This window comes from Callorhinchus milii, unplaced genomic scaffold (genome assembly GCF_018977255.1).
Source record: "Callorhinchus milii isolate IMCB2004 unplaced genomic scaffold, IMCB_Cmil_1.0 Scaffold20, whole genome shotgun sequence".
NCBI lineage: Eukaryota > Metazoa > Chordata > Chondrichthyes > Chimaeriformes > Callorhinchidae > Callorhinchus > Callorhinchus milii.
Window position 1 is genome coordinate 3,117,873 of NW_024704761.1, and position 27,907 is coordinate 3,145,779.

The 27,907-nt window shown below is 41.9% G+C and overlaps 1 protein-coding gene and 3 long non-coding RNA genes across 8 annotated transcripts; 2 read left to right on the top strand and 2 right to left on the bottom strand.

Annotated features, from left to right (window-relative positions):
* Positions 1-3,292: 3,292 nt before the first annotated feature.
* Positions 3,293-19,798, top strand: LOC103175598. 2 transcript variants are annotated; one of them, XR_487513.2, is made up of 3 exons: positions 3,293-3,631; positions 9,091-9,236; positions 19,735-19,798. It is a non-coding gene; the product is annotated as an uncharacterized LOC103175598 (long non-coding RNA). The 2 variants fall into 2 exon arrangements; XR_487512.2 differs by having other exon boundaries at positions 3,293-3,555.
* LOC103175597 lies at positions 5,453-6,759 on the bottom strand. The gene is made up of 3 exons (XR_487511.1): positions 6,631-6,759; positions 5,823-5,855; positions 5,453-5,503 (listed from the first exon to the last, which is right to left on the bottom strand). It is a non-coding gene; the product is annotated as an uncharacterized LOC103175597 (long non-coding RNA).
* On the bottom strand, positions 9,793-27,372 carry LOC103175601 (regulator of G protein signaling 9). Of its 3 annotated transcripts, XM_007888716.2 has the most exons (19): positions 27,310-27,372; positions 21,770-21,866; positions 21,356-21,406; positions 20,836-20,942; positions 20,680-20,731; positions 20,236-20,294; positions 19,673-19,749; positions 19,492-19,573; positions 19,277-19,348; positions 17,944-17,973; positions 17,756-17,817; positions 16,757-16,870; positions 16,513-16,628; positions 16,271-16,358; positions 15,686-15,824; positions 15,030-15,115; positions 14,211-14,331; positions 11,205-11,704; positions 9,793-10,342 (listed from the first exon to the last, which is right to left on the bottom strand). In XM_007888716.2, the coding sequence occupies exons 1-19, from the start codon at positions 27,370-27,372 to the stop codon at positions 10,189-10,191; spliced, it is 2,070 nt and encodes a 689-aa protein (XP_007886907.1). In that variant the 3' UTR covers positions 9,793-10,188. The 3 variants fall into 3 exon arrangements, with proteins under 3 accessions (XP_007886907.1, XP_007886906.1, XP_007886905.1); XM_007888715.2 differs by lacking the exons at positions 9,793-10,342; positions 11,205-11,704 and having other exon boundaries at positions 12,577-14,331; positions 19,286-19,348; XM_007888714.2 differs by lacking the exons at positions 9,793-10,342; positions 11,205-11,704 and having other exon boundaries at positions 12,577-14,331.
* LOC103175600 lies at positions 19,817-23,755 on the top strand. 2 transcript variants are annotated; one of them, XR_487514.2, is made up of 3 exons: positions 19,817-19,843; positions 21,836-21,930; positions 23,540-23,755. It is a non-coding gene; the product is annotated as an uncharacterized LOC103175600 (long non-coding RNA). The 2 variants fall into 2 exon arrangements; XR_006085617.1 differs by lacking the exon at positions 19,817-19,843 and adding an exon at positions 21,226-21,428.
* Positions 27,373-27,907: the final 535 nt, after the last annotated feature.

The following is a 27,907-nucleotide window of genomic DNA, read 5'->3' on the forward strand; positions in this document are numbered from 1 at the left end:
GAGATTGAATCTCTCTCAAAAAACAGCAGAGCAAAACACCGTATTTCATAACATAAACGTAGAGTTTCAATTGCAAGCCGACCCACCCTATCACTTCACAGGCAAAGCTTGCATGTTTATGTGTTCCACTCAAAAGATCATAAGCTGAACAAATGGAAATACACAGGTGGAAAAATGGAAAAGACAGTGGTCGGGCTGGAGGGGGAATTTACTTTGCGTGCTTGATATGATCGTGTTGCTCTGTACTTAAATGCTCTTCTGTGTCATTCATTAAGTTGAATAAATTTGTCCTTTTGTTTAAAGGGAATGGCTATGAGACAGTGAGACAGTGGGTAGAGGCAGTTCCAGAAGTTACTGGTGTAGTAACTGAAGGGTCAGCCACCGATGGTGGGGTGGAGGGGCCGGGAGATGTGCTTCAGGCCTGAGTTATCCCGAGCAGAGGGCGTTGGAGAAGGTTAGAGATAGGGAGGTGCTGGGGCATGGAGCGATTTATAATAATAAGAATCCTTGCATTTGATGGAACGCCGTATCACGTCACACATCTCAAAGCACTTAACAGAATACACTGTAAAGTGAATTGCCTGTATATTGTGTGGGCGAAACCCACACAATATGAAGGTGAGAATCTTGGTCAGTCCATTTGGAAGATGGGGAGACCTCTTCCTCTGTCCCCGACCTCCCCACTAACCACAGCGACCGGCCGGGCTGAGAGTACAACCTCCCGCCCTCGGCTGCTGCCCAGTTTGCCAACAGCTGGAGCGGCTGCTGAGTGTGGCAAACGTGAAGAAAAGAAGAAGTCTGGTCAGGCACCGAATGCGGGGAAGGACTTTTAACATTCTCAGAAATTGTTCAGGTTTACATTATATGTGCACTGCGGTCCTGTTGAGCTGAATTATGCCAAGACACCCAGCTGACCAAAAAATGTCCAGTTTGCATTCCAGGCCAGTTTCAGTGCCTTGGAACGTCCTCCCGACGTGAAAGGCGCTTAACAAATGTTATTTTGTATTGTAGTGTAACGTTCTGTGTAATCGATGTTCCCCCTGGTGGTTAAGTGATATTTATTTCAGCAACTACAGAAAGCATTCTGCAGTTTACAACAACAACAACAAAATTACATTTATAGAGCGCCCTTCACATCGGGAGGACGTTCCAAAGCGCTGAACAGTTAGGTGTCGGGGCCCAAGTATAGGGGAGGGGTGTTCCATATGTATGTGGATGATACCCAACTCTATCTTTCTGCCTCCACCCTCAACTCCAGGACCACTGCTGTCCTGACAGACTGTCTGTCGGACACCAAGTCCTGGATGAGGGCAAATTTCCTACAGTTGAATGTGAACAAGACTGAGGCCCTCCTGATTGCCTCGCGCCAGCGCCTCAGCACCTCAGGCTCTGGCAACATCACCCTCCATGGTTGCTCACTACAACTCACCAGCAGTCAGGAACCTGGGTGTCTTGTTCGAGCCCCAATTATCTTTTCTTCCCCACATCCAGGCCATGACCCGCTCTGCCTTCCCTCACTTCCGTAACATCGTCCGACTCCGCCACTGCCTCACCGCTCAGGCCGCTGAAACTCTTGTTCATGCCTTCATCACCTCCAGGCTCAACTATGCAAACGCTCTGCTTGTCGGCCTTCCCAACTCCTCCCTCCACAGGCTGCAGATAATCCAGAACTCTGCAGCCCGTGTCCTCTCCCGCACCAAACTCCATGACCCCCATTTCCCCCATTCTTGCCCAACTCCACTGGCTCCCTATTCTTCAGAGGATCCAGTTCAAGATCCTGGTCCTCACTTACAAGCAACAACAACAACTTGGATTTATATAGCGCCCTCCAAGCCGGACGGATCCCAGGGCCAAGCCGGGGGAGGGGGAGGAAGGTGACCAAAGGCGCGGTCAACAGGAAAGGTCTTACAAAGTCCTCCATGGCCCCGCCCCACCCTACCTCTGCGATCTCCTAACCCCCTACCAACCCACCCGCTCCCTCCACTCAGCCGGCTCCGGCCTGCTCCACATCCCCCTCCCCACCCTCCCCACCTTTGGCGGGAGAGCCTTCAGCCACTCTGCCCCCAACCTCTGGAATTCCATCGCCCAATTACTCCACCTTATTCCCTCCATAGCCTCCTTCAAGACCCTCGTCTTAGACCATGCCATCAGCCACCCCCCTTCCCCTCCCCTCTTCTCCCCCCCTGACCCCAGCTCGTGTCTGAAATGCTGTACAATGTTCAGCACCTTGGGACATCCTCCCGACGTGAAAGGCGCTATACAAATGTAATCTTGTTGTCGTTGTCGTTGTAGGGATGAGGGAAGGCGGAAAGGTGGGAGGGAGACCAAAGGCACGGTCGAAGAGAAGGGTCTTGAGACTGGCCTTGAAGGAGGCGAGGGAGGAAGCGAGGCGAAGGGACCGTGGAATGGAGTTCCAGAGTGTGGAGGCAGAGAGTCTGAAGGTCACCGATGATAGAGTGGGTCGGGCAGGAGATATGGAGCAGGCCAGAGCCCGCTGAAGGGAGAGCGCGGACAGTTTGGAAGGGAGTCAGCAGGTCAGAGAGATCGGTGGGGACAAGGCCATGGATGGCCTTAAAGGTGAGGATCTTGCACTCGATCCTCTGGGGGATGGAGAGCAGATGGAGTCGGGCGAGGATGGGAGTGATGGGGTCCCGGAGCCTGGTGCATGAGAGTACACGAGCTGCGGAGTTTTGGATGAGTGAAAAGTCTATAGGTGGGAAACATAATAATAATTCTTGCATTTGATATAGCGCCTTATCACATCTTTGAGACGTCTCAAAGCGCTTCACAGAATATACTGTAAAGTGAATTGACCGTATACTTTGTGGGTGAAACGTGTTTGGCACGCTCACCAATGATAGGCTTTTCACACAATGCTAATTTTTAGACTTTGAAATGAATTTGTCTTTGGATATCCTAAAGGATAAAGGATACAGATGATATGAACTCCAGTAATATTGTTTGATAAAGTCAAGGAGTGGGAAATGAATTTGAATATGGATCAGTGTCAGGAAATGGAAATTGAAACTTGCAATTTCTTTATGTAATGTGATTGTCTGTGAGAGAGAGAGAGAAAGTATAGAAAAAGGAAGATTTGGTTCTTATTAACTGTTTATTGAGAATATACAGTCAATATGCAGGACCTCTGTTTCTGACAATTCATTGTTTCATTGCTGTATTGAAGTGCCAGCCTTGACTATGTGAGTTCAAAGTCCCAACGTGGGGCTTGAACCCACCACCTTCTGACACAGAGAAGAGAGTGATACTAACTGAGCTAAGCTGATACCACCATAAATATACTGATTGCAAAATCTCTTCCACTGTCTCATCACCATTCAGTTAATTGAAGCTGCTGTTGCCACAGATGGTAAAAGCAGAATAAGTAAAGTGTACGTCATTGGTGATGTTGCATGTGGTTTGAGTCTGTAAAAGAAAGTAATAAGGCATGTTCAGCTTGCTGTGACACAACCATAGTATTGTATAATTTAAAACTTCCTGCTGCAATCTTCTACAGGCCTATGATATTTAATAAATACCAACGAGCTATTGCTGCTGGTGAGTAAACCCACTGATGCTGGTGATGGCACAACCCTCTTCTTGAGGTCACTTCACTGCCCTTGATATTTTCCAGGTAAAATCTTTTCCCTATATTGGCCTTAGGGGTCAGAGAGGGCAGGAGAAGTGTGTTGGTGTATATTGTGAGGGTGGTGAAGTAAGGATAGGGGGGTCCCCAGGAAGAGAACTTGATGAGCCTTTGGACTTGTTTTTGTTCCTTCCCATCTACGTATCTGTGTATGTTTTGATTTCCCCAATGCCCTCCTCGCCGATCTCCCCAGCCTCACTATTAACGAGTTTCAAATGATTCAAAATTCTGTCACCCCTGTCTTCGCCCATACCTGCCTCCGCACCCCCATCACCCTAGACCTTGTAAGGCTCCACTGGGTTTATGCCAAGCTGGATGGAAGGAGATGTCACCAAAGGCACAGTCAAAGAGGAAAGTCTTCAGGTGTGATTTGAAGACTAGCAAAAAAGGGGCAAGACAGAGGGATTGAGGCAAGGAGTTCCAGAGATTTGGGGTGTAGTGGCTGAAAGCACAGCTGCCAATTGTGGAGCAGAGAAGACGAGGAAAATGCAGCAGATCTGTGCCAGATGAGTGAAATTACCAGTAATCTTACCTGCCACTGTCACCTGTGTTGTGGTTTTCAATGTATTTTTCCACTTGGCATTACATTTGTATTTTTCTGTATCATTCACATGTTTTAGGCCAACACACTTGAAAAATTGAAGCCATAGTTTAATCTCTGGATTGAGCAAATAAGGAATGACAAGCTGATTTACCATGAGCAATGATCTGGACCATTTCGCTCTGCGGTGATTTACTGTTTAAGTCGTCACTTTCTACAGTACAGCTGTAGTTTGTGGCTCTATCGTGCGTCACCCCCGGCAATCTGTGCACTGCAAATTGTTTATCCTTAATTGTCGCGTCACTGAGTCGTGTGCCATTTTGATAGAATATGAATTTTAGAGGAAGAATTTCATGAGATGCTTCACATATTAGGTCAGCTGAGCCTGCAGCCACACGTGTCCTGAGTTCAGGTCTCTGTAGTTGCCCTAAAAGAGGAAGGTTAAAGTCAAGTGTAATGATTGAAAATAGAAAATAAATGGTCTTTCAGCTCTTACATATTTCCATCTTGTTCTAGTTACAGACAGACCATTTTCTCCCTCTCTCTCACTGTTATAACAATGCAAATTGTTGTTTTTGTTCATTAAAAAATCATAAATCCAATTCCCATTAGTTCTCAGAAATGACATTCACTCTGCTTGGCACAGTATATTCAATAAGACCATTCCTATAAAAGGGGGGTGTCATTCCATTGAGGGTTAGCAGCACAGTTTGATAGTTACTTTTAAAATGGGATTATCTGCAAATGTGTTTGAATTTACTGCCATGTGGAATATCACCCCTGTCTCCAATGAAGACAGGCTTAATTTATGGGCTTCTCAATTTATTTCCCATTTTTTAACTTTTTCTGCATATCAGGGATGGAGTTATCTTTCAGTTTGGTCATAACATTTGTTTTATAATGTAATTCTCTGAATTTACACAAGAAAGTACAATTGTGCAGTTAGTGCGAAACACTTTGGATGTAAACATGTTGCTAGTTACAGACATTTTACATTTCACATTACCTGTAACTGATATATATCTTGTACCGCTTTCCTTGGTTTCATTTCCTATACGCACAGCACACATATAGTATCCAGAGTGGGAAGCCTTAGCAGATTCTATACTATACTTGATTTGTTCTTTGTTAGATGTTACATTACTTAGCAGATATTCCCTAGCATCTCCTTTATAAAATAAATATAATATTTTAGGTGATTGTCCAGGAATTGTCTGAATTTTTTACTGAACACATTAAGGTAAATCTGCCATTTGGTGCAATCTTTTCTGCTTTTTTCGGGTCAGTCAATTTCATCTCAGGCTTGTTGAAAGTCACTCCTGTTGTGAGAAACAAAAACACAAATTAGATTTAAATAGTGGCGCGGACTTGTCCGTAGCACTCACTCATTCAGTTAATCCACTTTACAGTATATCCTGTGAAGCGCTTTGAGACGTCTCAATTACAGGGTAAAGCTCTATATGAAATGCATGAATTGTACTATTATTAGAATTTGTTACAGTGTACCAGAGTGTAACATCAGTAGCTGGCGATTGCGCTATCAATATCCTACTTCCTACCATTTTGCATCAAATGCAAGCATTATTATTATATTATTTATAGTGCAAGTACAAAAGGATTAACATTAAAAATTCTTACCGTTCTTTAACTCTGTTGTATTTATAATGTGATCTGAAACAATGAAAACATAATATTTAGATATTCAGATGTTCATTTGCCACATTGTTTAAACACCGGACTGCAATAATTTACAATTATCTGGAGATAAACAAAAAGCAGAAGATTATGCAAACATAAAGTGTAACCAAATGGTGACAATAAACAGCAGGCTGACTAGATTGACTGACTGTTTGTCAGAACTTAGCTCTGTAATTCAGAATCAAATATACTCCTTTTTTCAAATCATCGTCAGGGCTCTTTGTGTTCAAAGTTGGTTTAGAGACTAACTGAGTTGTAGAAGGACTTGGATCTGATGAAGGTCGCACCCGTAACGTTAACCTATCTTAGTTTCTGACACTGATGAACCTGCTGTGTATATCCAGCAATGCTTACATTCTTTCTTTAAAAAAGAAAATCTACATAACAGGAGGTGAGAATATGTTCGGGTCAGGAAACTCGTGGGAATTGATTGTGTTCAAATATTTACTGAAAAGCACAGCAAATTTCAGGGTTCTCTGGGTTTGACATATTTTAACGGCACGTTTCTAATCCTGCAAAAGAAATATGTGATTAAGTTTGTACAACAACAGCAAACAACTTGCATTTATATAGTGCCCTTTGCGTGGGATGGCATCCCGGAGCACTTAAACAAGAACAGGTCTTTGCTGAGTTGGACTCTAATCCCTGAGTTGCTTGCTCTGCATATGCTTATTTTGATGAAAAATGCCATCATTAATATGTATAAAAGAGATATGAGTTATAAGTGTAAAACAGAAGGTATACTTACAGAGAAGAAATATTGAACTAAGACAGATTGTTGTCCACATCTTAGTTGAATGAGATTGATCAGCCAAAAAGGTTTTTCCGCACTAACTGTTACCGGTGTCAGTGTCAGATCTGCATTTGATGTTTTAAAGACATGAGATTGAATCTCTCTCAAAAAAAGATTTAAAGAAAAACACAAGTTAGATTAAAATAGCGCCTTATCACATCTTCGAGTTAATAATAATAATAAGCCTTGCATTTGATATCGCGCTTTTCAAGTCTCCTAGACGTCTCAAAGTGCTTCACAGAATATACTGTAAATTGTACATTTTGTGGACTGCAAATGGGGCGGCCAATTTGACACAGCAGTGTCCAACAAACAGAAATTAATGATCAATTTATCTGGGGAATTGTTGGCCAAAATACCGGGAGAAACTGTCTCCTGTTTAATGTCCACCTGATTAGGCAGCTAGGATCTCGGTTTAAAATCTCCCTCCACAGGACAAATCTCCCTCCCTTTCAACAATGCAAAACTGATAAGCGTCTCATCATAAAAACACATACAAATGGAGCAATTTAGAGGAACATTTTAATTGATTTGCCTCACATTTCCTTAGAATCCAGTAAAGCATGTTAGAGAACTTTCTGAGTTGCAGCATTTTTTTTATATCTTACATCGAATGAGTACAAAATATAAGGTTTTATTTTAAAAAAAGCTTACCTTTATTCGACTCCGTTATTTTAACATCCTTATTTTAACAAACTATATTTATATTTAATTAAGCGCTGTGGGACACTAAACTGCATGAGGAACCCTATTTCAATGCAAGTTATTGTTACATTTGTATAGTGCCTTTTACGTCGGGAGGACATCCAATATTTATTATTTCATTTTTTTTTATGGAAATGTTTGGAATTCAGGTAACTTTATCCCCAGGACGTTGTACTCTTTAGTTCTTAAAACAAAACAGGGCCAGTGGGAATCTATGAGATTACTTGCTGGAAATGGCCACATCCAAAATTTTCTAGTTGCATAACTGGACCAGTAGAAAACCGTGCAGCAATTTAAGAGAGACATGTTTTATAAGTAGTGTTATGCTGGTAATTAAGTCAACTCCTCTAAAGGTTTACTTTCTGCATTTTTATTTGAAATAAAATAATATAAACCCATGAATCTTAAGAAAAGATTATACTCTGTGTACTTACATAGAATAATCAAGCAGAAAAGGCTGTTTTCAACATCTTGGCTGAGACGAAAGTAGTAGAATAAAATAGATTAGGAGGGGAAGCAGTGAAAATGTTATTTCTATGAAACACAAATTCAAAAACGTAACAATACATTTCTGTCCAAATGATGAAACTTGTGATTCCTACCATATGCTTAAAACTTGTCTTTCTCTCTGTGGCAGCAGTGTAAGAGGTGTGAAGGCTATGAATTATTCACTTGCTAAATTAGAAATAATTTTTTTTAAAAAGCAGGCTTCTGAGGATGCCGTAACTCGGGTGTGACAGGTGAAAATGTAATGTATGAGAAATGTACGTAAACCGTAAGATAGAGAGCGTAGGTGGGTGGTTGGGTGGCTACTTCAGAAAAAACTGTGTTTTTTCAAACCCCAAAAGTAATGAAATAATAGAAAACATGTCTAGGCTACATCCTGTTAATTTGAAGGGGAAATTAAATCTAGAAGGAATTCTTGTTCGAATGCTTACCTAGATATTGTGTCAAATGTCCAAAACAGTACATCAGGCATCCTCATGCTAACTCATGGCCTTGTATTTTTTTGTCAGTGCGATGTCTGAAACTTATTAAACCCATTACAATACTTAAGAGCATCCCAGCCAGACAGAGGTCCACATATATATGTCACCTCTACTTGGAAATTTCCATGTGTTCAAAATAAATTGCACTCTCTCTCTCTCTCTCCCTGAAGGGATGCACCCTGCTTACCTAATTCTGAAAAAGTACTGTTTTAGCCACACGTTAGCAAGAGCCAAGGCTCGGGGACCCCAGAGTGTGCGCAGGAACAAGGTATCTGCTGGAGTTTAACCAGTTAAAACTCCATAGCTTGCCATTGCAAGTACTGTCTGGCAAGCTTCCTGCTGCTTGTCCAGCTGGGACCACCCTATCCATTTAAGGCTTTGCCTTCCTGGCTCTGCCACTCCAACATGTTAACTTGCATGAATGACTATAATAAATGCAAGTTGTCGTTTTGTTGTCAAAACGTATCAAGCGTCTTAGATTCAAGCTATTCCATTTGTTTCAGTTTCCGGCCTGAAAAATAATTGAATTGTGGCTCTTCCTGAAAGTGAGAGGAGGCTGTTCTGGCAATGTCTCAGATTAAATTTCAAGGTGTTCTAAGATTACTGGAGGTCGGGTTTGATTAGTGCCCAAGCATGTTCAACTAGCAAATGGCGGCGATTAAAGTTTTGTCTTATGATTGCTGTGTTAAGCTATTGTTTATTTTCTTTTACTTCTGCACAGGACAATCTGAGCCTTAGTGACTGACGTGCCTCAGGAGTAAATGCTTCTATCCCACAGGAAGAAAGACGGCAAATAACAAGCATTTTAAGAATGGACTTTTTAATTCAACACAGGAATGAATCATGGCTCGGAGAGACATTGAGGAGGTATGATTCACTAATTGAAAGATTACAAAATCACTAAGCTATTCAGTGAATAATTACTGCTTCTGTTCAGGCACTTGTACAACACAGTTACAGAATCAGAAAAGATTATAGAAGTATAAGAGCACAGGTTTGCATTCTATACTTGGTCATTATTATCATAGCGCTGTGGTCACTCGGCTTAGTTATCGAAACAATCACAATAAGGAATGAAACTCATACGTAAGTCAATATTCTTCTTGTGTGATACCCTCAATTTACAGTTTCACATTACCTCCCCTCGTTTCCGCCATTGGAATAGCATAAACTGGTCACCTGCTAAGAATATTTTGTTGATAACTGTTCCTTACAAAAGTAAAAATAATTAATTACATACGATAACAGACTAGTTTGAAGAACTGGCGTTAACCAAATTTCTATAAAGTTTTTACTTCTTACGGATGCAAAAAACGGCAAAGATTTTCTTCCATTCACACTCTCTAGAACTCATTGTCAGGTGAGAAAGGGAATTACATTTTATTCTATTTAAAACTAGCTGAAACAGTTCTTCACAAACTGTCCAGCATCATCATGCTTACACGTTTTGTTTTCTCTAATGTAAACAACAACTTGTGTGCAAAATGCTTCTCGGGGGATGAGTAAACCCAGATTTTATTATGTAATTCAACTCTCTCCACTCTCAATGCACCTCACCAATCCCTTGGTCTTACACCCTCATTTTTAAGTTACGCAGGTTTCCATGATATTTTTTCCCCTGGACAAATCCCAGTAATCAAATGGAGAAATAGTGAAATAGTGAGGGATGTCACAAAGGAAGTGACTTAATGGTTGCTGGGTTTCTTCCTCAGTAGTATTTTCTAACATTGCAGAAGAGCTGTTTTGTAAACAGTTGAGTTAAGGCGGTTCCAATACTTGTAAACATCTCACAATCCAACCACATTGAAATCCCTCCCTCTCACCCTGCTTTAGTCTCCTCAGAGAGCTTTTCCCAAGGACAGATGACCTCCTTCACAGACTCCCTGTGACTGTGACAGTCTTCTTCCTCGTCCTCCGAGTCGATGGGGTAAATTCTGCACTCGGATGGAATGTCTACTTTTATTTGAAAAAACCTGAAGGGGAAAGAGATCAAAAATAATAATAACAAAAAAAAGTGAGATTACAACAACCCAAAACACAAACAAACTGCAATCTCATTGGATTTCTTCTTCCTTTAATTTACATCATGCTCCAAATCTCTGCACTCCCTGTTTGATTATACTGGACAGATGACTCGCTCAGGGACTCAGCTAATGCAAACTGCTAACCTCAGTATTCCCCCTCTCTCCTTCCCTCCCTCCCTCCTTCCCTCGTCGTTAGAAAGTGGGCTTTCTTCTGCAGCGCCACGAAAAGAATCAAAAAAAATTAAAAAGAGGAAAAAAAGAAGCAGAGATGATGCTTAAACCCACGCTTATCCTGTTTCTCTGTGGTTTTGGCTGATGTGTATGCTTAGTGCTATATCTGATCTCCCTATCTTAACTTGACATCTCTCTGAGCACAAACAATTGGATCTATTGAACTGAAAGGCCTTCCGCTTCTGCATCTGCACCTCTTGTGATTTCACATTTGGGGTTCTGCAATCTACTCTTAACACCCAACGTGAGTGTGACTGCAGATTGGTACTTGTTGTTTTGTAACTACATCACTCATGGACACAGTGCATAGTGACTCTCACTGGCAGGGATTGATCACACATGAACAATGACCACTTTGGTCAAGTCCTGGGAGATGCCCAGCAAACTCCCCAGTAAAAGGAAAGAGAAGACAAAACGTCTTCAGGAGAGGGAGAAATAAAACAGTAATGAAATTAAATAAGAGCAGGACTTAACTAAAAACTGCGAGTGAGTTTTTTGGACTTTTCAAATGCCAACAACCATCAAACTATCAATGCACCATGTTAACCTCCAGAGCAGTGAAAAGAGACTGGGGGCTTACGTAGACACTCTCCGTGGGTTTTGCTCCTGTCGTTTCTCCTCACCAAACACAGGCTGGATCTTTCTGTGGTTCAGTGATGGGCACTTGGGCGACAGGGTTGCGAAGACAGGTGAATTGGCGTATCCTCGCTTCAACAACCTGCTGAAGGACAGGGTCACTTTGGACTTCTGAGTGGTCTTGGCTTGCGTGGCCACTGACACCCCACTGATAGCGCTCATCTCGGACCCGACAGACATCTCGGTGCTCTCAGCGACTGAGGAAGACTGGTTAGAAACAGAGTTACTTAGCTCCCATTTCCTCTCCAGCGCCGGGGTGCTGTCTATGGCTACGCTGATGGCCGAGGGCCAGCTGCTGCCGTTTGGTAGTGGGACATATCCAGGGGTGAAGTAGGGCAGGTCACTGGTGGCAGCGTAAGATAAGAGTGGGCTTGGGGGAGAAGATGGGACACATAAGCCTGTGTACACAGTCAGGTGAGGAAGAGGCGCGGTGAACCTACATATCTGCACAAAAAGAAAATAGGTTTCATATGGCAGGAAAAGCGAAAACTGTAACAAACTATTGAAGCTTTCATTCGCCTTGTGACTTTCACACTACTCTGTCAGGTGAGGACTTGCTGGCACTGGTGCGAGCACCGTGTGTGTGTGTATTACAGGATCTGTGCTGTTTGCTGCTTGCAACACAGCCAATTACTTTGTTCTTCAGAACTTCTTAAAAGCTGTTTGTCCAGTCCAGGCAAGTGGAGGCTTTGATCTATATACTGTACATATTAGTCAGAGAACTATGAACAATGAGATCATCCTACCGTGAGGATTAATGCCATAGCAGGAAGATTTGATATAAAATAAAACTTAAACTGTACAGCGTGACAATTATTGTCACTCATAACATAGGCAGACACACAGTTGTGCATAGAATTTCATAGACTGTACAGGACTGAAACAGGCCATTCGACCAAGCTAGTGCATGCTCGTGTTTATACTCCACACGAGCCTCCACCCATTGTAATCCCTTCTCTCTACCCCCTCCATACCCTTCTCCCTCATGTATGTATTGAGTTTCCTCTTAAATACACTGATGCTTTTCACTTCAACTACAGCTTCTGATAATGATTTCCTTACCACCCTCTATGTAAAAACCTCCCATCTAAACCCCCTTTAGACCTGCTTACCTTTATCTTATATATATTTATATATATATATTTATATATATTTGTGGACTCGCCAACAGAGTATTTATGCCCACCTTGTTGAACCCTGTCATAATTTTATATACAAATATGCCACAGATATGCAGGGGAAACAGTGACGGCAATAAAAATAAATAACCTGCCGATTAACAGAAGATGAAACACAAGACGCACGCAAAGCAGATGTGCAATGATCGATGTACTTACTTTATTCGTGTGGCTATCAGTAACTGACACAGAAACTGCAACAAAAATACATCATTTTGAAAACTGGCTGTTAACACCTTCACAGAGTTCCAGTCTAATGGAATGTATTTTTGGTTCCTCCCGCCACCCCAACCACATAATCATATGATTTGAAAGGGATTGTCAAGCACTTCCCAGAATATACTGTAAAGTGAATTGACTGTATTTTGTGAGCAAAAGGTTGTTTTCAGTCCAGGTGATTGTGGCTACAGCACAGCTCCTCATGATGCAATACTAACAAAGAAATGGAAGCCAACTAACATAAACCGTTGGTAAAAATAACAAAAAAATGCTTTGGAATAAGCAGAATGGAAAACATTACACATTTGACTACAGCACACAGAAAACTGCAAACCAGAGATTACAAAATCATTACTTGATAAGTGTTATAACACCTGGTATCTGCATAGTTTTACACAAATATGGTAGTAATACAGAGTGAACAGTGTACAAACAAAACAAATGATCTGATCAAATAAATAGATGTTTAAATAGCTCTATGGTTCGCAAATGATAATTATTCACATTATTGTAACTGCAAGCTATGTTAAATTATATATAAATAGATGTATTTGACTGCTATGTTGTGAGACAGTTTTTAAAAAATTGGATTTGATATACTGCCTTATTAAATCGTCAAAGCGCCTCAAAGAGTTTCATGATGATTTACTACAAAGTTTAGTGACAGAAGTGGTTTATATCACTATTTATCATTTTATTTCTGTATTTGGACTTTGAACAGTATTTACTTCCCCTTTAAGAAGTGAGAGTGAATGTTGAGAGTCTTTGTAAAACCCAGGTACAACAACAACTGTTTTAAACGGGGATTTTCTTTTAAAGTTCTTTCATTTGCCCGGGCAATAGAAAATAGTTTTTATACTTGGTTACTTTAGGTCATATAAACTTTCACACAACACTGAGACTATTTTACATTTCAGAATGTCACGGTATTGATCCAAGACGACAGTGTTGTGTGTTTGCATAGTTTGCATGTAACACAGTCAGTCACTTCAGATACTGTCACTTTATCCCACAAGCTCTCTCTCTAATTAGTTCCAGACAACATTGGGTAGGTAAGCGCACACTGACACTGTGCCTCTGGTTAGTGTGACCCACATCACATTTCCCTGTATTAATTATGCATATTAGCCAGAAGAGTGAACATCCAGTTTTATAAAGAGCATAGCCCTTCTCTCCCCGCCTCCCCCTCTGCCTCACTATGTGTTCATAGATGGAGAGAAATGCGTGACTGGTTCGCTTGGTGAAGGGGTCGTGACTTGGATTTCTGAGAGCTGACTCAAACATTCACACATACACACACACACACAAAAAAACATGCTTGTGCAGATGTACATACACAGCCACACACCCACATTGAGCACTAGGTCTAAGTTATCTGTGTTGAATGAGATCTCACTGTAACTGATGTATTGAATGGTTTCCCTGAGTATTAATTATGTGATCCCTGATCTGGATTGTTCGGGGGGAGAATTCCGACACTCCTATTGTTTTGGAGGCTCCTCTTTGGGAGGCTCCGGTTTCAGTTGATTCCTGCGGTCCAGTTTGCTCATAACCTGGGTTATGTCGAGGATCTTGGGGCCGCTGGCTGCCGCTCTTGCTCTGGCCTCCTCCTCCAACTGCCTCAGGAGCACAGGGCTGGGGCTGGAGCGTCTGTGTCGCTTCATGAACGGGAAGCTATTGAAAACATACACACGGCCCATAAATAAGTCTATTAGTTTCCAAATGGACCTGGTTTGGTCAAGGTTAGGATTGCAAAATATTAGAGCTTGCACGTAAAAGTAAGGTACTATTCCCTCCCAACCCCAACAGATCAGTGCCACGTCCGATACTGAACCATACAGAGCAACTGCGCCAGGTTTGATGCCTGTTAAGTGCCATGTTAGCTGATCTCAGGTGGGGCCGAGGTCGGTGCTCAGTTGGTCTGGATTATTAGGGAGGGAGAGAATCAGCCTGGGTTCCCGTTCATACTGATCATGTTTTCTGGAAACTAGTTTGTCTGTTAATATAATAATATTGCTTGCATTTGATATAATACCTTATAGCATCGTTGAGACGTCTCCAAGGGCTTCACAGGATATACTGTAAAGCGGAGTGGCTGTATTTTGTGGGCAACAAGGGGTTCTACTAAATAAGACTTATCGTACATCTGTGGCCTTTCACAGGTTGTGGGAGCAACGTGACAGACCAGGAAAGGGCTGGGCCGCGGAATGCGCCCATAAGTGCTTTGTGGAAATTCTGTTTTGTGGCCACACCATGGAGAGTGGGGTGATGTCAGACCTAAACAACTCGGATTGTCAAAAGGACACAGTGTCCCAAATGAATCTGGATTAAAGGGAATGATCACAGGAGTGGGATTTGCTTTAGATATCCACCTTTTTTGCTTTGTCTGATCGGGGATCAGGGCTTTCGCCTGCGTTTCCTTGTAAATGGGAGATTTCAGATAGCGAGGATATGAGTCCTGCAAAGCAAAACAATGAATCAGTAAGCCACATTAAACACAGCCAGAGCCCCAAAGAGAAACAGTGATTTTCCATTCAACCATTGCCAGTGACCGACAGCTGGAACAGGTTAGCAGGAAGAGTGATCGAGGCCAGTGTCCAGGACTTTCTTTTAAAAAAAAACAGCTTGATGTTGTAATGGGAAGTCCTCCTGACGTGAAAGGCCCAGTACACATGTTATTTTTTTTTAATTGATTTTTTAAAAAAATGTAATTTGTTGTTGATTGGAGGGTTGCTATTCTGGGCCAAACCTGAACATGTTCCGTTAATGAGCCATATTATTCAGGAAGGATTTGGTTAAATTTAAAGCATTGTATAAAGCTGCTGTCTGATAGTGGACAGTGGATGTGAGTGTTCAGGTCTCGCTCGGGTCTGGGTTCTGTCTCGGAAGTTGAATGACAAATTCTCTTTGGATTCTGTCATTATCTCTCCTCCTCTCATTTGGGTGTCTATCAGACGCTGATCGTTCGTTGTGTTATTACTGGTGAAAGTAAATGCTAACGGTGGTGAATCCTACACACGATAGTTACCTTTTTCATCAACATGTATATGTGAGTCTGCGCGGAATCCAGCACATAGCGGTGTGGGTGTTGCAGACCTTTCACTGTGATCTCCATGGTCTTTCCATCGATGTTGATCCAGCGTCTGGCTCCAGGCGCCAGGAAAGTTCTGAAACCAAACCATTTTGAGATTAAAGTGGGGACGGGTTGAGGCTTTGGGGGTTAGCACTGAGCCTAAACCACCCACTGTATGGGCTAGAATCTATCCCAGGCTGATGGGCTGAAGGAATCCCTCTTTCTTCTGGCTGTAAACGACAGAAAGTTTGGGGTAGATCTCAATCTGGCTCCCAGTGCCTAAGCCAACTGGGAAAGGGGAGAGTAACAGGTAGTAATCAGGACAAGGAACCCCTGTCTATGTTTATTTTCTTCCTCCCATCCCAGGAACACTGAGGCCAATTTTGGCTCTCACCACTGCTCTGACTGAGGTGAGCTAACTCAGCACAGATAGGGATCAAACATGGAACTCTCCTGCTCTGTGTAACTCAGTGTCACACAAGGCAATGTTTACCTCGTGGGCTGTAGCAAATTGTGAGCCGACACTGTATGTGAACTCACTTGTAAATCTCCTCAGCTTTCTCCTTGACCTTTGACTGGTCTCCGTACTTTAGATCTTCACAGGCTTCCCAGAAAGCCAAGTTCTCACCTGATAAACACAACACGGAACAGTGACGAATAGCACCAAATACTTATCCTCTTTTAGTGCTACTCCTCAGTTTAGTTAAAAAAAATTCAGGCAGAAAAAGGCACCGAGGCCAAGATCCAGAGCCCTCGCTAGGACCTCTCTCGCTCGGACATACCACTGAATTCTTTCTTTAGGAACAGCTGCAAGTCCTGGCGGCCTCTGGGGTCTCTAATCAGCTCAGGGAAGCTGAATGTCCACCGCTCCACTCGCAGCTTGGTCGGTTGGTCGATCCTGTGATACATTAGAAAAAACAAACAGATGAGTTAGGTAGATTCCGTCCCTCCCCACGACAGGAACATTACTCCTCCAAATAAGGTGAGCCAGTGAACGCTTGATTCTGTTCTTGATTGTGTACTTACATTGGGATGTTAAGTTCCCAGAACATTACATCGTCAGTGAGCCAAGGATTGCTGGGAAGGCATCCTGACATGATCGGGTCATGAGTAAAATACTGCTCGCTGTATTTCACAATCCTGTAGGGAGACAAAACAGGACTGTCAAACCTAACCGTGGAATGTTATAGCATAGACACAGGCCATTCAACACATCACATCTGCCCCAATGGTTTAGTCCACATGATCCATGACCCACTAATCACCATATCCGTCTTGCTTCCCTATAAATAAGATTTAAGTATTTTTTCTAATTTCGAAATCCAAGTTGTTGTAATTTCGCCTTAATGTTTTATACAATCAATAATTTAACCTAGCCTTTTATCTTGTGGCCTTTGACTGTGAACTGAAACAAGTTAACTTCCTGGCGAGGAAGTTTACAGCTTTGAAGATATTGATTGAACACAACTCCCCAAGATGGCTGAACAAATTAGCGCTATCTCCTCACGCTTATCGTCCTAGCTTATCTCTCGAGTCCCACAGATGTGTGGCTTAGAGTTGCTCGTATAACTGTCGTATAACTCTCTGCACCACATCGCTTCTCTTTGTGATATCCAACACATTGAGTAGGCAGGAGACAGCACTCGTTTCACTTCCTCTCTGCCCAACCCCACCCCCTCCCCACATACCATTCTCAGTGGCGCGTTGGACTTCAGCTTGCAGATTATGTCATTGAGTATTTTGAATTACTAACAATCTGTAACCCAGTAAGCAATAGCGAGAGCGAGATCACAAGTCAAGTCAAACATCATGGACACAGTTTCTGTTCCTCTCTTGAAAACATAGTTGGGTTTCCCCCTCAGGGGAAATGTAATAACACATTACTGTACTGTATGTAACAACACATCAATGTAACAACACATTACTGTAATGGGCTTGATTACAGTCATGTGTTGTTACCCCCAATGGTCCCCAGTAATTCCCAACAGGATTTTGGCCTGCAGCAGAACGTTGCATGTGACCTACCCTGCCAACGAGACGGAAGACTTCACTCTCGATCTCACAAGGGCCTGTTGATAGTACATAATCTAATGCACACAAAAAAACACAATCACCCTCAATACAAAACCAGGAATATTCAATTAATTTGTATCTAGCAGAGAAATGTCTTAAGAGATTTGCATGGTAGGTAGAGTAGGAAACATGTTAATTACCTCTCTCCTGTAATAATCGTATGTCATTTTCTGTTGGAAAAGTGGCGTAACAAAAGTAGTTAATGCTAAAAAAAAGTTTGTGTTGTAACATGTACTTCCAGCGCTAGTTATATCTGGATCCAATCATGCTTTCTACAAGGACAGGGCTAATCAGCGCAGCAGGACAAGGAATATTCAGAACTCTGCTGTACACCACAACATTGCATGTTTATATACTGTAGCTCCTTTCACATCAAGGAGGATGTCTCAAAGAGCTTCACACAACATAAAGCCTTTGTCAAAACTCCCGTAGATGTCTGATCTTGCCAGGGAATTTTTTAAAAAAACCTACTGTATAAATGTATCATTAACATGTATTTCATCAAATGCAAATATCACTATTAATTAGGATGAGTTTTCACAAAATTGTAAATGTTTCTCTTTGTCTGCACTGCCCCCTAGTCATGATATCAGGGACCAACGGGTAACACAAGGTACTTCCAGAGTTTGCCACAAGGCAGCGTGCTGCTTGATTTCCCATTAACACAACCGGGAACTGAGGCAGAGCTCAGCTTTGGTTAAGACCAAACAAAACAATTAACGTTAACATAATTCCCTAACATTGAAACAAAATGTGCAAACCGGGAGCAAAAGCACCGTGGAGTTGCACGTGCTGGAATGGGAAAGGAGCGAAATGCCTTCAGGAACGCGGAGGGAGGGGAGAAAGCGTCTGGAGGAGAGAGTACAGTTTTTTTTAAAATCGCAGAATATATGGTAAAGCGAATTGACTGCATTTTGTGGGCGAAACACAGCAGCCAATTGTGCACAAACAGTCATGGATTGAATGATCATTGAGGAGGTATTGAGTCGTGGATTGAAGGGGGATTATTACCCTGGAAAGCTTATCTTTTATAGTCAGTCTTATCTCTTTTGCTGGATGGATGTCTTTTATCATTTGTTTGGAGTGGGAGGGTCAGGGAGGAAATATTTTCACTGTGCTACAAAAGGGCTGAAATGTAAAAGATGGGAAGGGACCATAGAACTTTGAGCAGCATAATGGAAATGGACCCGTCTTCTGACTCATGTAGATCTTGAGACAGAGGGAGTCACAACACACAAAATGAACGAAGATGAGTCTGAATGGATAAAGAAGAAAAAGAAAATTAAAACTCGATAATTCAAGGAATCGATGCCAAACGCTGCACAGAATTCCGTCAACAAATATAAATGAAATCGCGACACAGCTACTGAATGCAGTGCAGGCTAACACAAGGCTTCCATCCTGCACTTCCGACGAAATTGACAGCCAAATACATGATACTCGAGTGTCAGGAAGGGACTCAATCTGTCTCACCTGCTCTACCTTGTTTTCATTCGGGTCTGTAGCACGATTAATGCCGTAGTCCAGGACATCCAACGCTCCTGGCTGTTGGAAAGTTATACAAACACAGTGTTAAACCTTGTGGCACTGAGTGAAATCTGAACGTCAAGTTACAGACCTAATCTTTGTGTTCGCCATCTGACCGTCACCAGCACCAGAGCTCAGAGAATGGCGAGACGGGTACTCACTGGGGGTCGGTGCACCTGCCAATAGGCCTTCTCCTGGCGATCCAGCACAATGCGATCAGTCTTCCTCCGTTCTTTGGATGCCCTGGTAGAGAGAGGCGAGAGGAGCGTTTATAACAGCTGGTTCCCAACGTGAAATGCTCTCGATATGAGGATCCCTTTCTCTGATATTCTTTGCACCTACCGATGCTGTTCCTTTGCCTGCATGATGACAAAGTCCCACTTGTGATTGATCTTTTTGTTCAGCAGGTTATAATTCTCCTAAAAGAAACAAAAAGAAAGAAAGAAAGAAAGAAAGAAAGAAAGAAAGAAAGAAAGAAAGAAAGAAAGAAAGAAAGAAAGAAAGAAAGAGGGAGTAAGTGAACCTTTACCATCCTGGACCTCTGTCGAGTTACTGAGTTCTCACTCTTTTGAAAATAAGGGGATAGATAATGGGACGTTCTCCCGATGTCAAAGGCGCTATGTAAATGTAACTTGTGGTTGGAGATTGAGGCTCTTTACAAATGGTGCCCAGTAAGCACCCACAACAACATTTGTGTGTGTGAGTGTAAAGATGGGGGGGGAGGGGGGAAACAACGCCAGTTAACCACAGGCACTTTTCTGTCCAAATTGCCATTCCCAATGCCTCAGCATCACACAGGTTTGACGGTCTACTCTGATTTACTTCCCTCCCATTTATTTCTATCTCCAAAGTGAGTTAATTCATATTTAAAAGCATAATTTGAAGTGAGACCTTGGTCTCCTTACCTTCTCGTACTCCTCCAGCATGCCTTTCTTACGGATATTTCTCTTTGCCAAATAAATTGCTGTTGAACAGGAATTTGATTAAAATCGAGCAACTGTTTCGCAACAAGTAGAGAAAATATACATGTGCAGTATATAGATTCAGTGTTAACAGTTATTGTAATTCCCAAACACCAACACGCCTTCCTTTCCAATTCCTGGTTTCACCTCAAACGAGTGTATTATTTCCACCAGTTTCGCCCTATTTAACCGTATCAAAACTTTGCATAACATTGAACACATCAATCAGGTTTGAACTGAACTCGATCTGTTAACTTTATTATTAATAATAATAATAATAAATGAGTTAATAACTCTAGAAGTTACTTTTAGAGCTGGTGCATTTATTGTAGGCAGGAAGAAAATAAATAGCGAGGAAGAAAAAAAAAATCTTAGTAAAATGCTTACCGTAGTTAGTGTCCTCGGCCGCCCATTGTTGTGTGGGCCAGAAATACGGTGTCTGGATTAATGATTCACATCAGAGCAGAGAGTTAATAGCCTGGAATGGGGAGGTCAGCACAGAAAGTCACAGAAAGTGGCCAGGGATGGAATGCAATTAATTACCTGGAAGCGGTAGAGAGAGCTGTCTGGCCTCAGGATCAGGTTCTTGGGCTCTTGCAGGGGATAGAGATACCCAAGGTTCACAATCAGATTTCCCAGATTCTGGCATTCTAGAGAAACCATTTCAATAAGACGCAAGAGTCAGCCTTTCTATACTTGTGGAGGAGGCAAGAGTGTGATATACAAAACAAACAAAATATACAATACATATTACAATACACTCGCACACGATTAGATTTTACACACTTACTATGTGGATATCATCCTGGGATACACTAAACACACAAAATGTTTGATTTAGAAAGACATTCCTCAAAACAGGAGAAACTTAGAATTGGTTGGTTTTGACTTTCTGTATTCTCTGAACGTCAAATCAGTATTCGGAGAAAGAATGAAAGAGAGAGCGAGGAAGGGAAGAAGAAAGAACGTGACCACAAGGTTGGAATCCGTCTCCTGTATTTTATACATTTCTTAATGGTCCTTTGTGCTGTGATCCCGTGTTATCCTCGGTCTTCCCGCTTACCTTCGTCTTCGATCTGCAAGCGTTGAATCAGCCACTCCAGCAAGTCTTGTCCTGCAGGGAGATCAGGCAGCAGGTAACAGCATCAGCTCTTATTAATAATTCTTGCATTTGATATGCACTCTCTCCCCTCTTTCAAGTCCCACCTAAAGACCTTCCTCTTTGACCATGCTTATGGTCAACTCCCCCCTCCCCGTGAAACGCTTCACAGGATGTACTCTAAAGTGAATTGACTGTGTATTTTGTGGTCGAAAGCCAGCAGGAGTGGGAAACTTTGGCTGATTTTTAACCAAACAACAACTTGCATTTACATAGCACCCCTCACTCAGAGTAGTGTCCAAAAGAGCTTGACAGTGGCGGAGCATGACACTGTGGGGGTAGGGCGTGTAGGGGCACGATGAAGCACTCTGCTCTTACCTGTCAGGGCGTGAGGGATGGTGGCGATCATCACTCTCTGAGTTTGAGTTTTGATTCCATTTTCAGGATCCTGCATCTCAATCACCAGAGATTCGATCTGCCAGGAAACGCGGGGAGACAGGAGAGGAAAAAGGTCATCGGTTCAGAGGGAAGCTTTAAAAGTAAGGCTATATTAAGCTTGGTGGGATTTTTTTTTAAAAAAGGCATTAAGTAATACCGAATATGTGAAGGATTTTAAAAGAATCAGCATTTTAATGAACATATCAAGTAAATACGTTGTTGTCCTAATTGCTACTCTGGCTGAAACCAGCACAGACTGAGATCTTCTGGTCTGTGATTCAGTGCTACATTAGGCTGTGATTTTATCCACAAGGCCATTGAAAGCCCCCGAAAATAAAGAACAAATCGTTTTTGGGAGAGACCAACAAAGCTGAACTGTGCTGACAACAAACATACAATCCACATTTCCCTGGAGGCTGATTGTACAAACTGAAGTGTTACTGAAGGTCAATCAACTTCAAGGACACTTTTATGCATTTGCTGCAACACGAAAAACCCAATCAAAAGGTGAAGAGCAAAAATAATGTATCGAGGAAGATTCAGGTAGGTTCACATCACCAAGAGCAACGCTGGCAATCGCCTGGAGTTATACAAGGAATCAGCAAATCGTTACCACCCAGCGGAAACTAACTGCTGTGGAGGGTAGAATTATTCATGGTTTCAGCCTGTAATTGCTGTCATTCTGCCAGCACTGAATGGTGATCAGGCACAATTAGGATGACATTATCCCCAAGTGCAGTGATGATGTATCGAAGCCAAAACATACACGCGTTCAGCTTTGCGGCGTTGCAGTTAAATGTGGAACACGGGACAAACATTGAGGCTATTGCTATGGCTTGGCTGTTTTGTCCAATCCTAGTGTTGCCGCGATACTGGCTACCGAACTGTGACCACGACCAAGTTCCCTGTAAACTCATGAGAAAGTTATTCTCTCGGCACTGAGATTTCACCAGAACTGCTGAAAGGCTCTGTGGGCATTTGCTTTGAGTTGCGATGCAGGCAAAGGCACCAAAAGTCATATTGCATTCATTTTAGTGCAGTAACATTGTGCGCTTATAATAGCCTCCCCATTAGAAATTTACATCATCAAAGTCACTCCACTCCACAACACTCCCTGTCCTGTACTCTCCTGCTGCACGCAGCCCTGTGCTAAATGTCAGTGATCAGTTTCTGTTATAATCGACATCAGTCAATGCATTTTTGTGCTACTGTTTGTTATGAATACTGTCTAAGAAGTGCCTTGTTTATTACCATTTGACTCAAGTATTCAAATGCACACAGACAGCACTCCAGCTCCAGAAATATTCATAGCCAGTTGTAAATAGTTGGGATTATAGTATAAGAATCATTAGTATTGATCATGTAGTGAATAGATGAATTAAGTAGAATGAATTGAAGAAATAAAAACTGCCATGTGGCATGCATCACACACACACACAGTCCTAGTAAAGAGACACTGAGCTAGGCAGGAGTACACTAGAATGCGACCCATGGCCAGGGAAGATAAGGATAATTGGACCAGGAGAATGGACGGGAGGCCATCTGTGTGGCAGGTATACAAAATCAGCAATTAAAAATCGAGAAAAGCTTGAGATCAGCAAGTCACACGGACAGAGGCAGAAAGGAGGACAATGAATTATTGAAACTTCAGGGACATGGAGTCAGGTCGGGCTGGATACGATAGAATAGGAGTATCATTTTCTTTTGCAGAAGAGGAAGAAGAGCGCCTCTGAGGGAAGAGAGAAAAAGAGGACAAGTCCAGCTCTCGCCGGAGTGGACCGCAAAGAGACAACATACCAAGACAATCCAAAGAGGTACCTCCTGTGCCAGCCTTAGAACCTCATCACGACTCCCTACCTGCTCGGTAGTATCTCTCCTACTTACTAAAACACGTACCCAACATACAACACAGTTAGATATTATTTAGGCACATCTCATATATCACATAATGTTTTTCTTTTATGCTTAGAATTTTAGTATTGAGTGTATCTTGTTAAGATAGTGCTTTAGTAGTCATTTAAGCACGACGAGTAATGATAATGCGTAGGGTCTAATGTGATGCTTATGCTTGTGTTTGTTTTATAATTGCTAATAAAACATTTTAATGATACCCTTAGTGTGGTTTCTGACAAACGCTTGAACCCAGTTTCACGCAGTCATTTTTCGATCTGCTGAGTCTGTGGCATATTGTCTGGTCTGATCCTCGAGAAATTGTATGGTTTCAATACCAGAGGTGCTTTTGTCTATTGGATAAACTGTGACAAAGCCAGTAGAAGGCGTGTGAGAGAAGTGAGCCATGAAACCCCACAGGCTAAGATCCATTAGAAACACACTGTTTGCATTGGCACCCGGTCAATTAAGTTGTGTTTCAGGATGACATAGAGCCTTTCACACCAGGAGGACATCGGTAACTGAGATTTCAGGAATTTCCAGGTGGGCTGTATGTACTCTTTTTGGTTTGGTTACTCTTCAACACGGCGATTGGTTTCCGCATGTGTAAAGCCCCCCCACCCCGCTGACAACAAAACCCTTGATATTTTAACAGGTTTATTTATACCCACTGTGAGCTGTGACAATACTGGCCAGAGTAATGAAGTCCCATAGATTACAGCGTCTAATTCTGATTGCTTCAGCACTTAGGTACCCATTAGAGCCATGTGATTATGAGGGTAGTGTTAGATAATGGTTTAATACAGTTTAGCTATTAACAAGCCTGTCAGTAAGGCAACGTCGTGCAATTTACACAAGATCAAAGGCCCAAATACATCCTTTCTGAGATGTTGTTTAATGAGCCATTATGTAATTCAAACTGGCATTGATCTGGATGATCTCAGAAACCATCGCCACAATAACAGCAACAGCTTGAAGCTGTTCCTGACATCCTACTGTTTTCCGGAGACATAATGAGACAGACGTGTGGGACCAGGAGAGAATAGATGGACTGGTTCACCTACTTTATCCTTACTTGGAGAACCACAGCTGCAGCTGTAATAGAGAATAACATCGATATATCTGCTGTTGAAGCACATGTTGATAGGACAGTTTGTGCCCACAGACCCCTCCTGTGTCACCCATTGATAAAGCATTGTTCAATTTTGACTTTCTGATCATTGGCTCTTGAGGGATAACAAAATGCCAATCCAAAGATGGTAATTAAAACTATTATCACTAAAGTAAAATGAATGCACTATGTGAAGGAAGTTTTTTTTATATAAATATAAAACATTTGCACCATTAGTTATATTTTTGCCTTTCACTTGCCCCTTTTTCTCTCCAAGAAGGGAATGCAAAACTGGGGAATAAATGCATTCCAACCGGAGGGAAAACAAAATTAAACGGATTAACAAAACAATTAAGGTATTTATACATAATGGTGAACTCTTTTCAGACTATCCTCCCTCTGTGCCCCCCTCCCCACTGAAGGGAAGAAGGTGAGGTTGAGCTGCTTGCTCTGATCTTTGATCACTAACATATGATGGATGGGTTGTTAGGAATCCTCCTCTGGCTGCAGAGAAAGTGGCAATTTCAGAATAAATCAACCACCTCAGCTGCACATTCTGTCTGCAGAGGTGCTGCTCTTGAACATAGACATGAATATGTATTTGTGGTAATGCACCTTGTCATGGAAATCTAGTTCTCAAATCCAAGCATATTTTGCACAGTTTGAATATTTCTCAACCTGATCATTGTTATTTCTTTATTCCGAGGCAAATGGCCTGTTTCTATAGACCGAGTTGAGGCAGACTGTAAATGAGAGCAGTAATGAGGCAGACATCATGGTGCAGACCTGATTGACAGAAAACTCTTTTGATATGGAGGCCTAATCAATATCAGTTTACCACACACACAAAACACACAAACTGACTGCTCTTGAAACAAGTGAGTAAAGCAATGTGATAAGATATTAAAAGGTGATTTGCCGGCAGCCCCGGTACATGGCAACTGTGGGCTGGGGCCAAAACAGGAAAAAAAGAAGTTTGTCCCAATGAACAACAACAACTTGCATTTATATAGTGCCCTTCACACGGGGTAGCGCCTCGGAGCGACCCATGCTCATGCCCGAGCTCCACCACTGTCAAAAGCTCTAGGATGCTACCCTGCATAAGGGGCACTATGTAAATGCAAGTAGTTGTTATTTGTTTTGACTATTATTTCCCTTGTAGAAGAGAAACCATGTTCAGTGAGGGCTACAAACCCGACATGTTACTTGAAGTCACAAGTGCTGTGATCCAGAATAGATCTCTGCACCTGCTGACAGTCCCGAGGATTAAGCCCTTTGAAGGCAGGTAGAGAAGGGGGTCATGCCGGCTCTAGCTCGTCACGGTGAAAGCTGCTTAAAAACAGACCTGACTTATTTTGACGTGGAACCAACTAAACATCCCTGCATTGGATATAGCACCTTATCGCGTTGTCAAGACATCTCAAAGCGCTTCAAAGGACATACTCTAAAGTGATTTGACTGTGTATTTTGTGGGAGAAATCTAAACATATCTCATCCCCCAGTCTGCAGACTCCCCCGCTCTTATCAGTGTGGTATCCTCACCGATGTTTTCAGCCTCTCGTCGGAAGCCGGGTTGGGCTGTGTCAGAGTCTGGATTGAGAATTCCTACGCTCACCAGCGGGAGTGAATCAGATCTGTGGAGGAGGCTGAGAGATGCTCGGTGACATTTATTAAAAAAAAAGTGGCGAACGTCAAGCGGGCGATTTTGTTTTCATTGATCAATTGAATTACTAATAGCTATTTGTAAATACTAATACGACAGGAATCGCTGCGTTGGAAGTGGCAACTGTTTGGCCACTTATTTATATCTATAAATGGAACCATCTTGTTGTTGTTGTTGTTGTTATCTCCTCTTCGCTCTAATCCGCCTGGTGCTCAGTCAATCTCCAAACAGGATTAGCTCTGGTTATTGACATTCTTCTAAACATGGAGTGGATTAAACCAGGCTCATGCGAAAAGATTTTTTTTTACAGAATATATATATAGCTGCAAATATATATCTATAACATAGAGAGAGTATAATATGTTTTTGTGGTAGCAAATATATATATATACATACATATATCCTTAAGTTTTATTTAAAAAAGTATTAAAAATGCCACTCTTTTTTAAGTGTGGTTTTAAAACCTCTATTCCGGACAATTTATAGACACGTAGAGACCAGGAGAATGCCCGTACAAGCACTCGGCCACGTTATCTTATTTATTCAGCAATTATCTGCGTCTCTGCTGCGTTTCTAACCCACCATCACACGAAAGGGTGTGAAATCGGTGAGCAAAATTGCTGCAGGAATTGAAAACGATTCACAAGGGACGAAGAAAGAAAAAGAGAGAGAGAAATAAAGCCTTGTGTTCTTGTGTTCGCAGTTTGCAATCCATCCCTCTGCACCCCCCACCCCCCACCCACCCGTCGCTTTTTTTTTACACACACACACACACACACAGGTTATTGCAAATAACTGAGGGCTTAAAATCCTTACCTTTTTCAGAAAAGCCATCCGCGGGCGGTGGTGTTGACCCTGGCTCAGGCTTTTGATGGTCATTTTCGATTCCCGAATTGGTTGAAATATATATATTTATATGTTATATATATATATATGTGTTATATATATGTGTAATAATAATATATGTATGTATAATAATAATATATGTGTGTGTTATATATATATATGTGTGTGTGTTATATATATATATATATGTGTGTGTGTGTTATATATATATATGTGTTATATATATGTGTGTTATATATATATATATATGTGTGTGTGTGTTATATATATGTGTGTGTTATATATATGTGTGTTATATATATGTGTGTGTTATATATATATATGTGTGTGTGTGTGTGTTATATATGTGTGTGTTATATATATGTGTGTTATATATATGTGTTATATATATATGTGTTATATATATATGTTATATATATATATAATGAGTGGAAAATGGAACAGGATAGAGAGGAGACGGGGACAGGAGATGAATGAAGACTGGAGAGTGAGGATCTGGGATTTTAATTGATCTTCTTTACTCTGACAGTGTGTGGGGGGGGAGGGAGGGAGGGAGGGGGGGGTGTGT

Excerpts from the sequence above, each read along its gene's own strand:
- LOC103175601 (XM_007888716.2), bottom strand. The coding sequence starts at position 27,372 with ATGACCATCAAAAGCCTGAGCCAGGGTCAACACCACCGCCCGCGGATG. Across the intron at positions 15,825-16,270 it reads AAAGCTGAGGAGATTTACAA|AACTTTCCTGGCGCCTGGAG; the intron begins GTGAGTTCACAT and ends GTTTGGTTTCAG. Across the intron at positions 10,343-11,204 it reads AACCCACGGAGAGTGTCTAC|GTTTTTTCAAATAAAAGTAG; the intron begins GTAAGCCCCCAG and ends TTTCCCCTTCAG.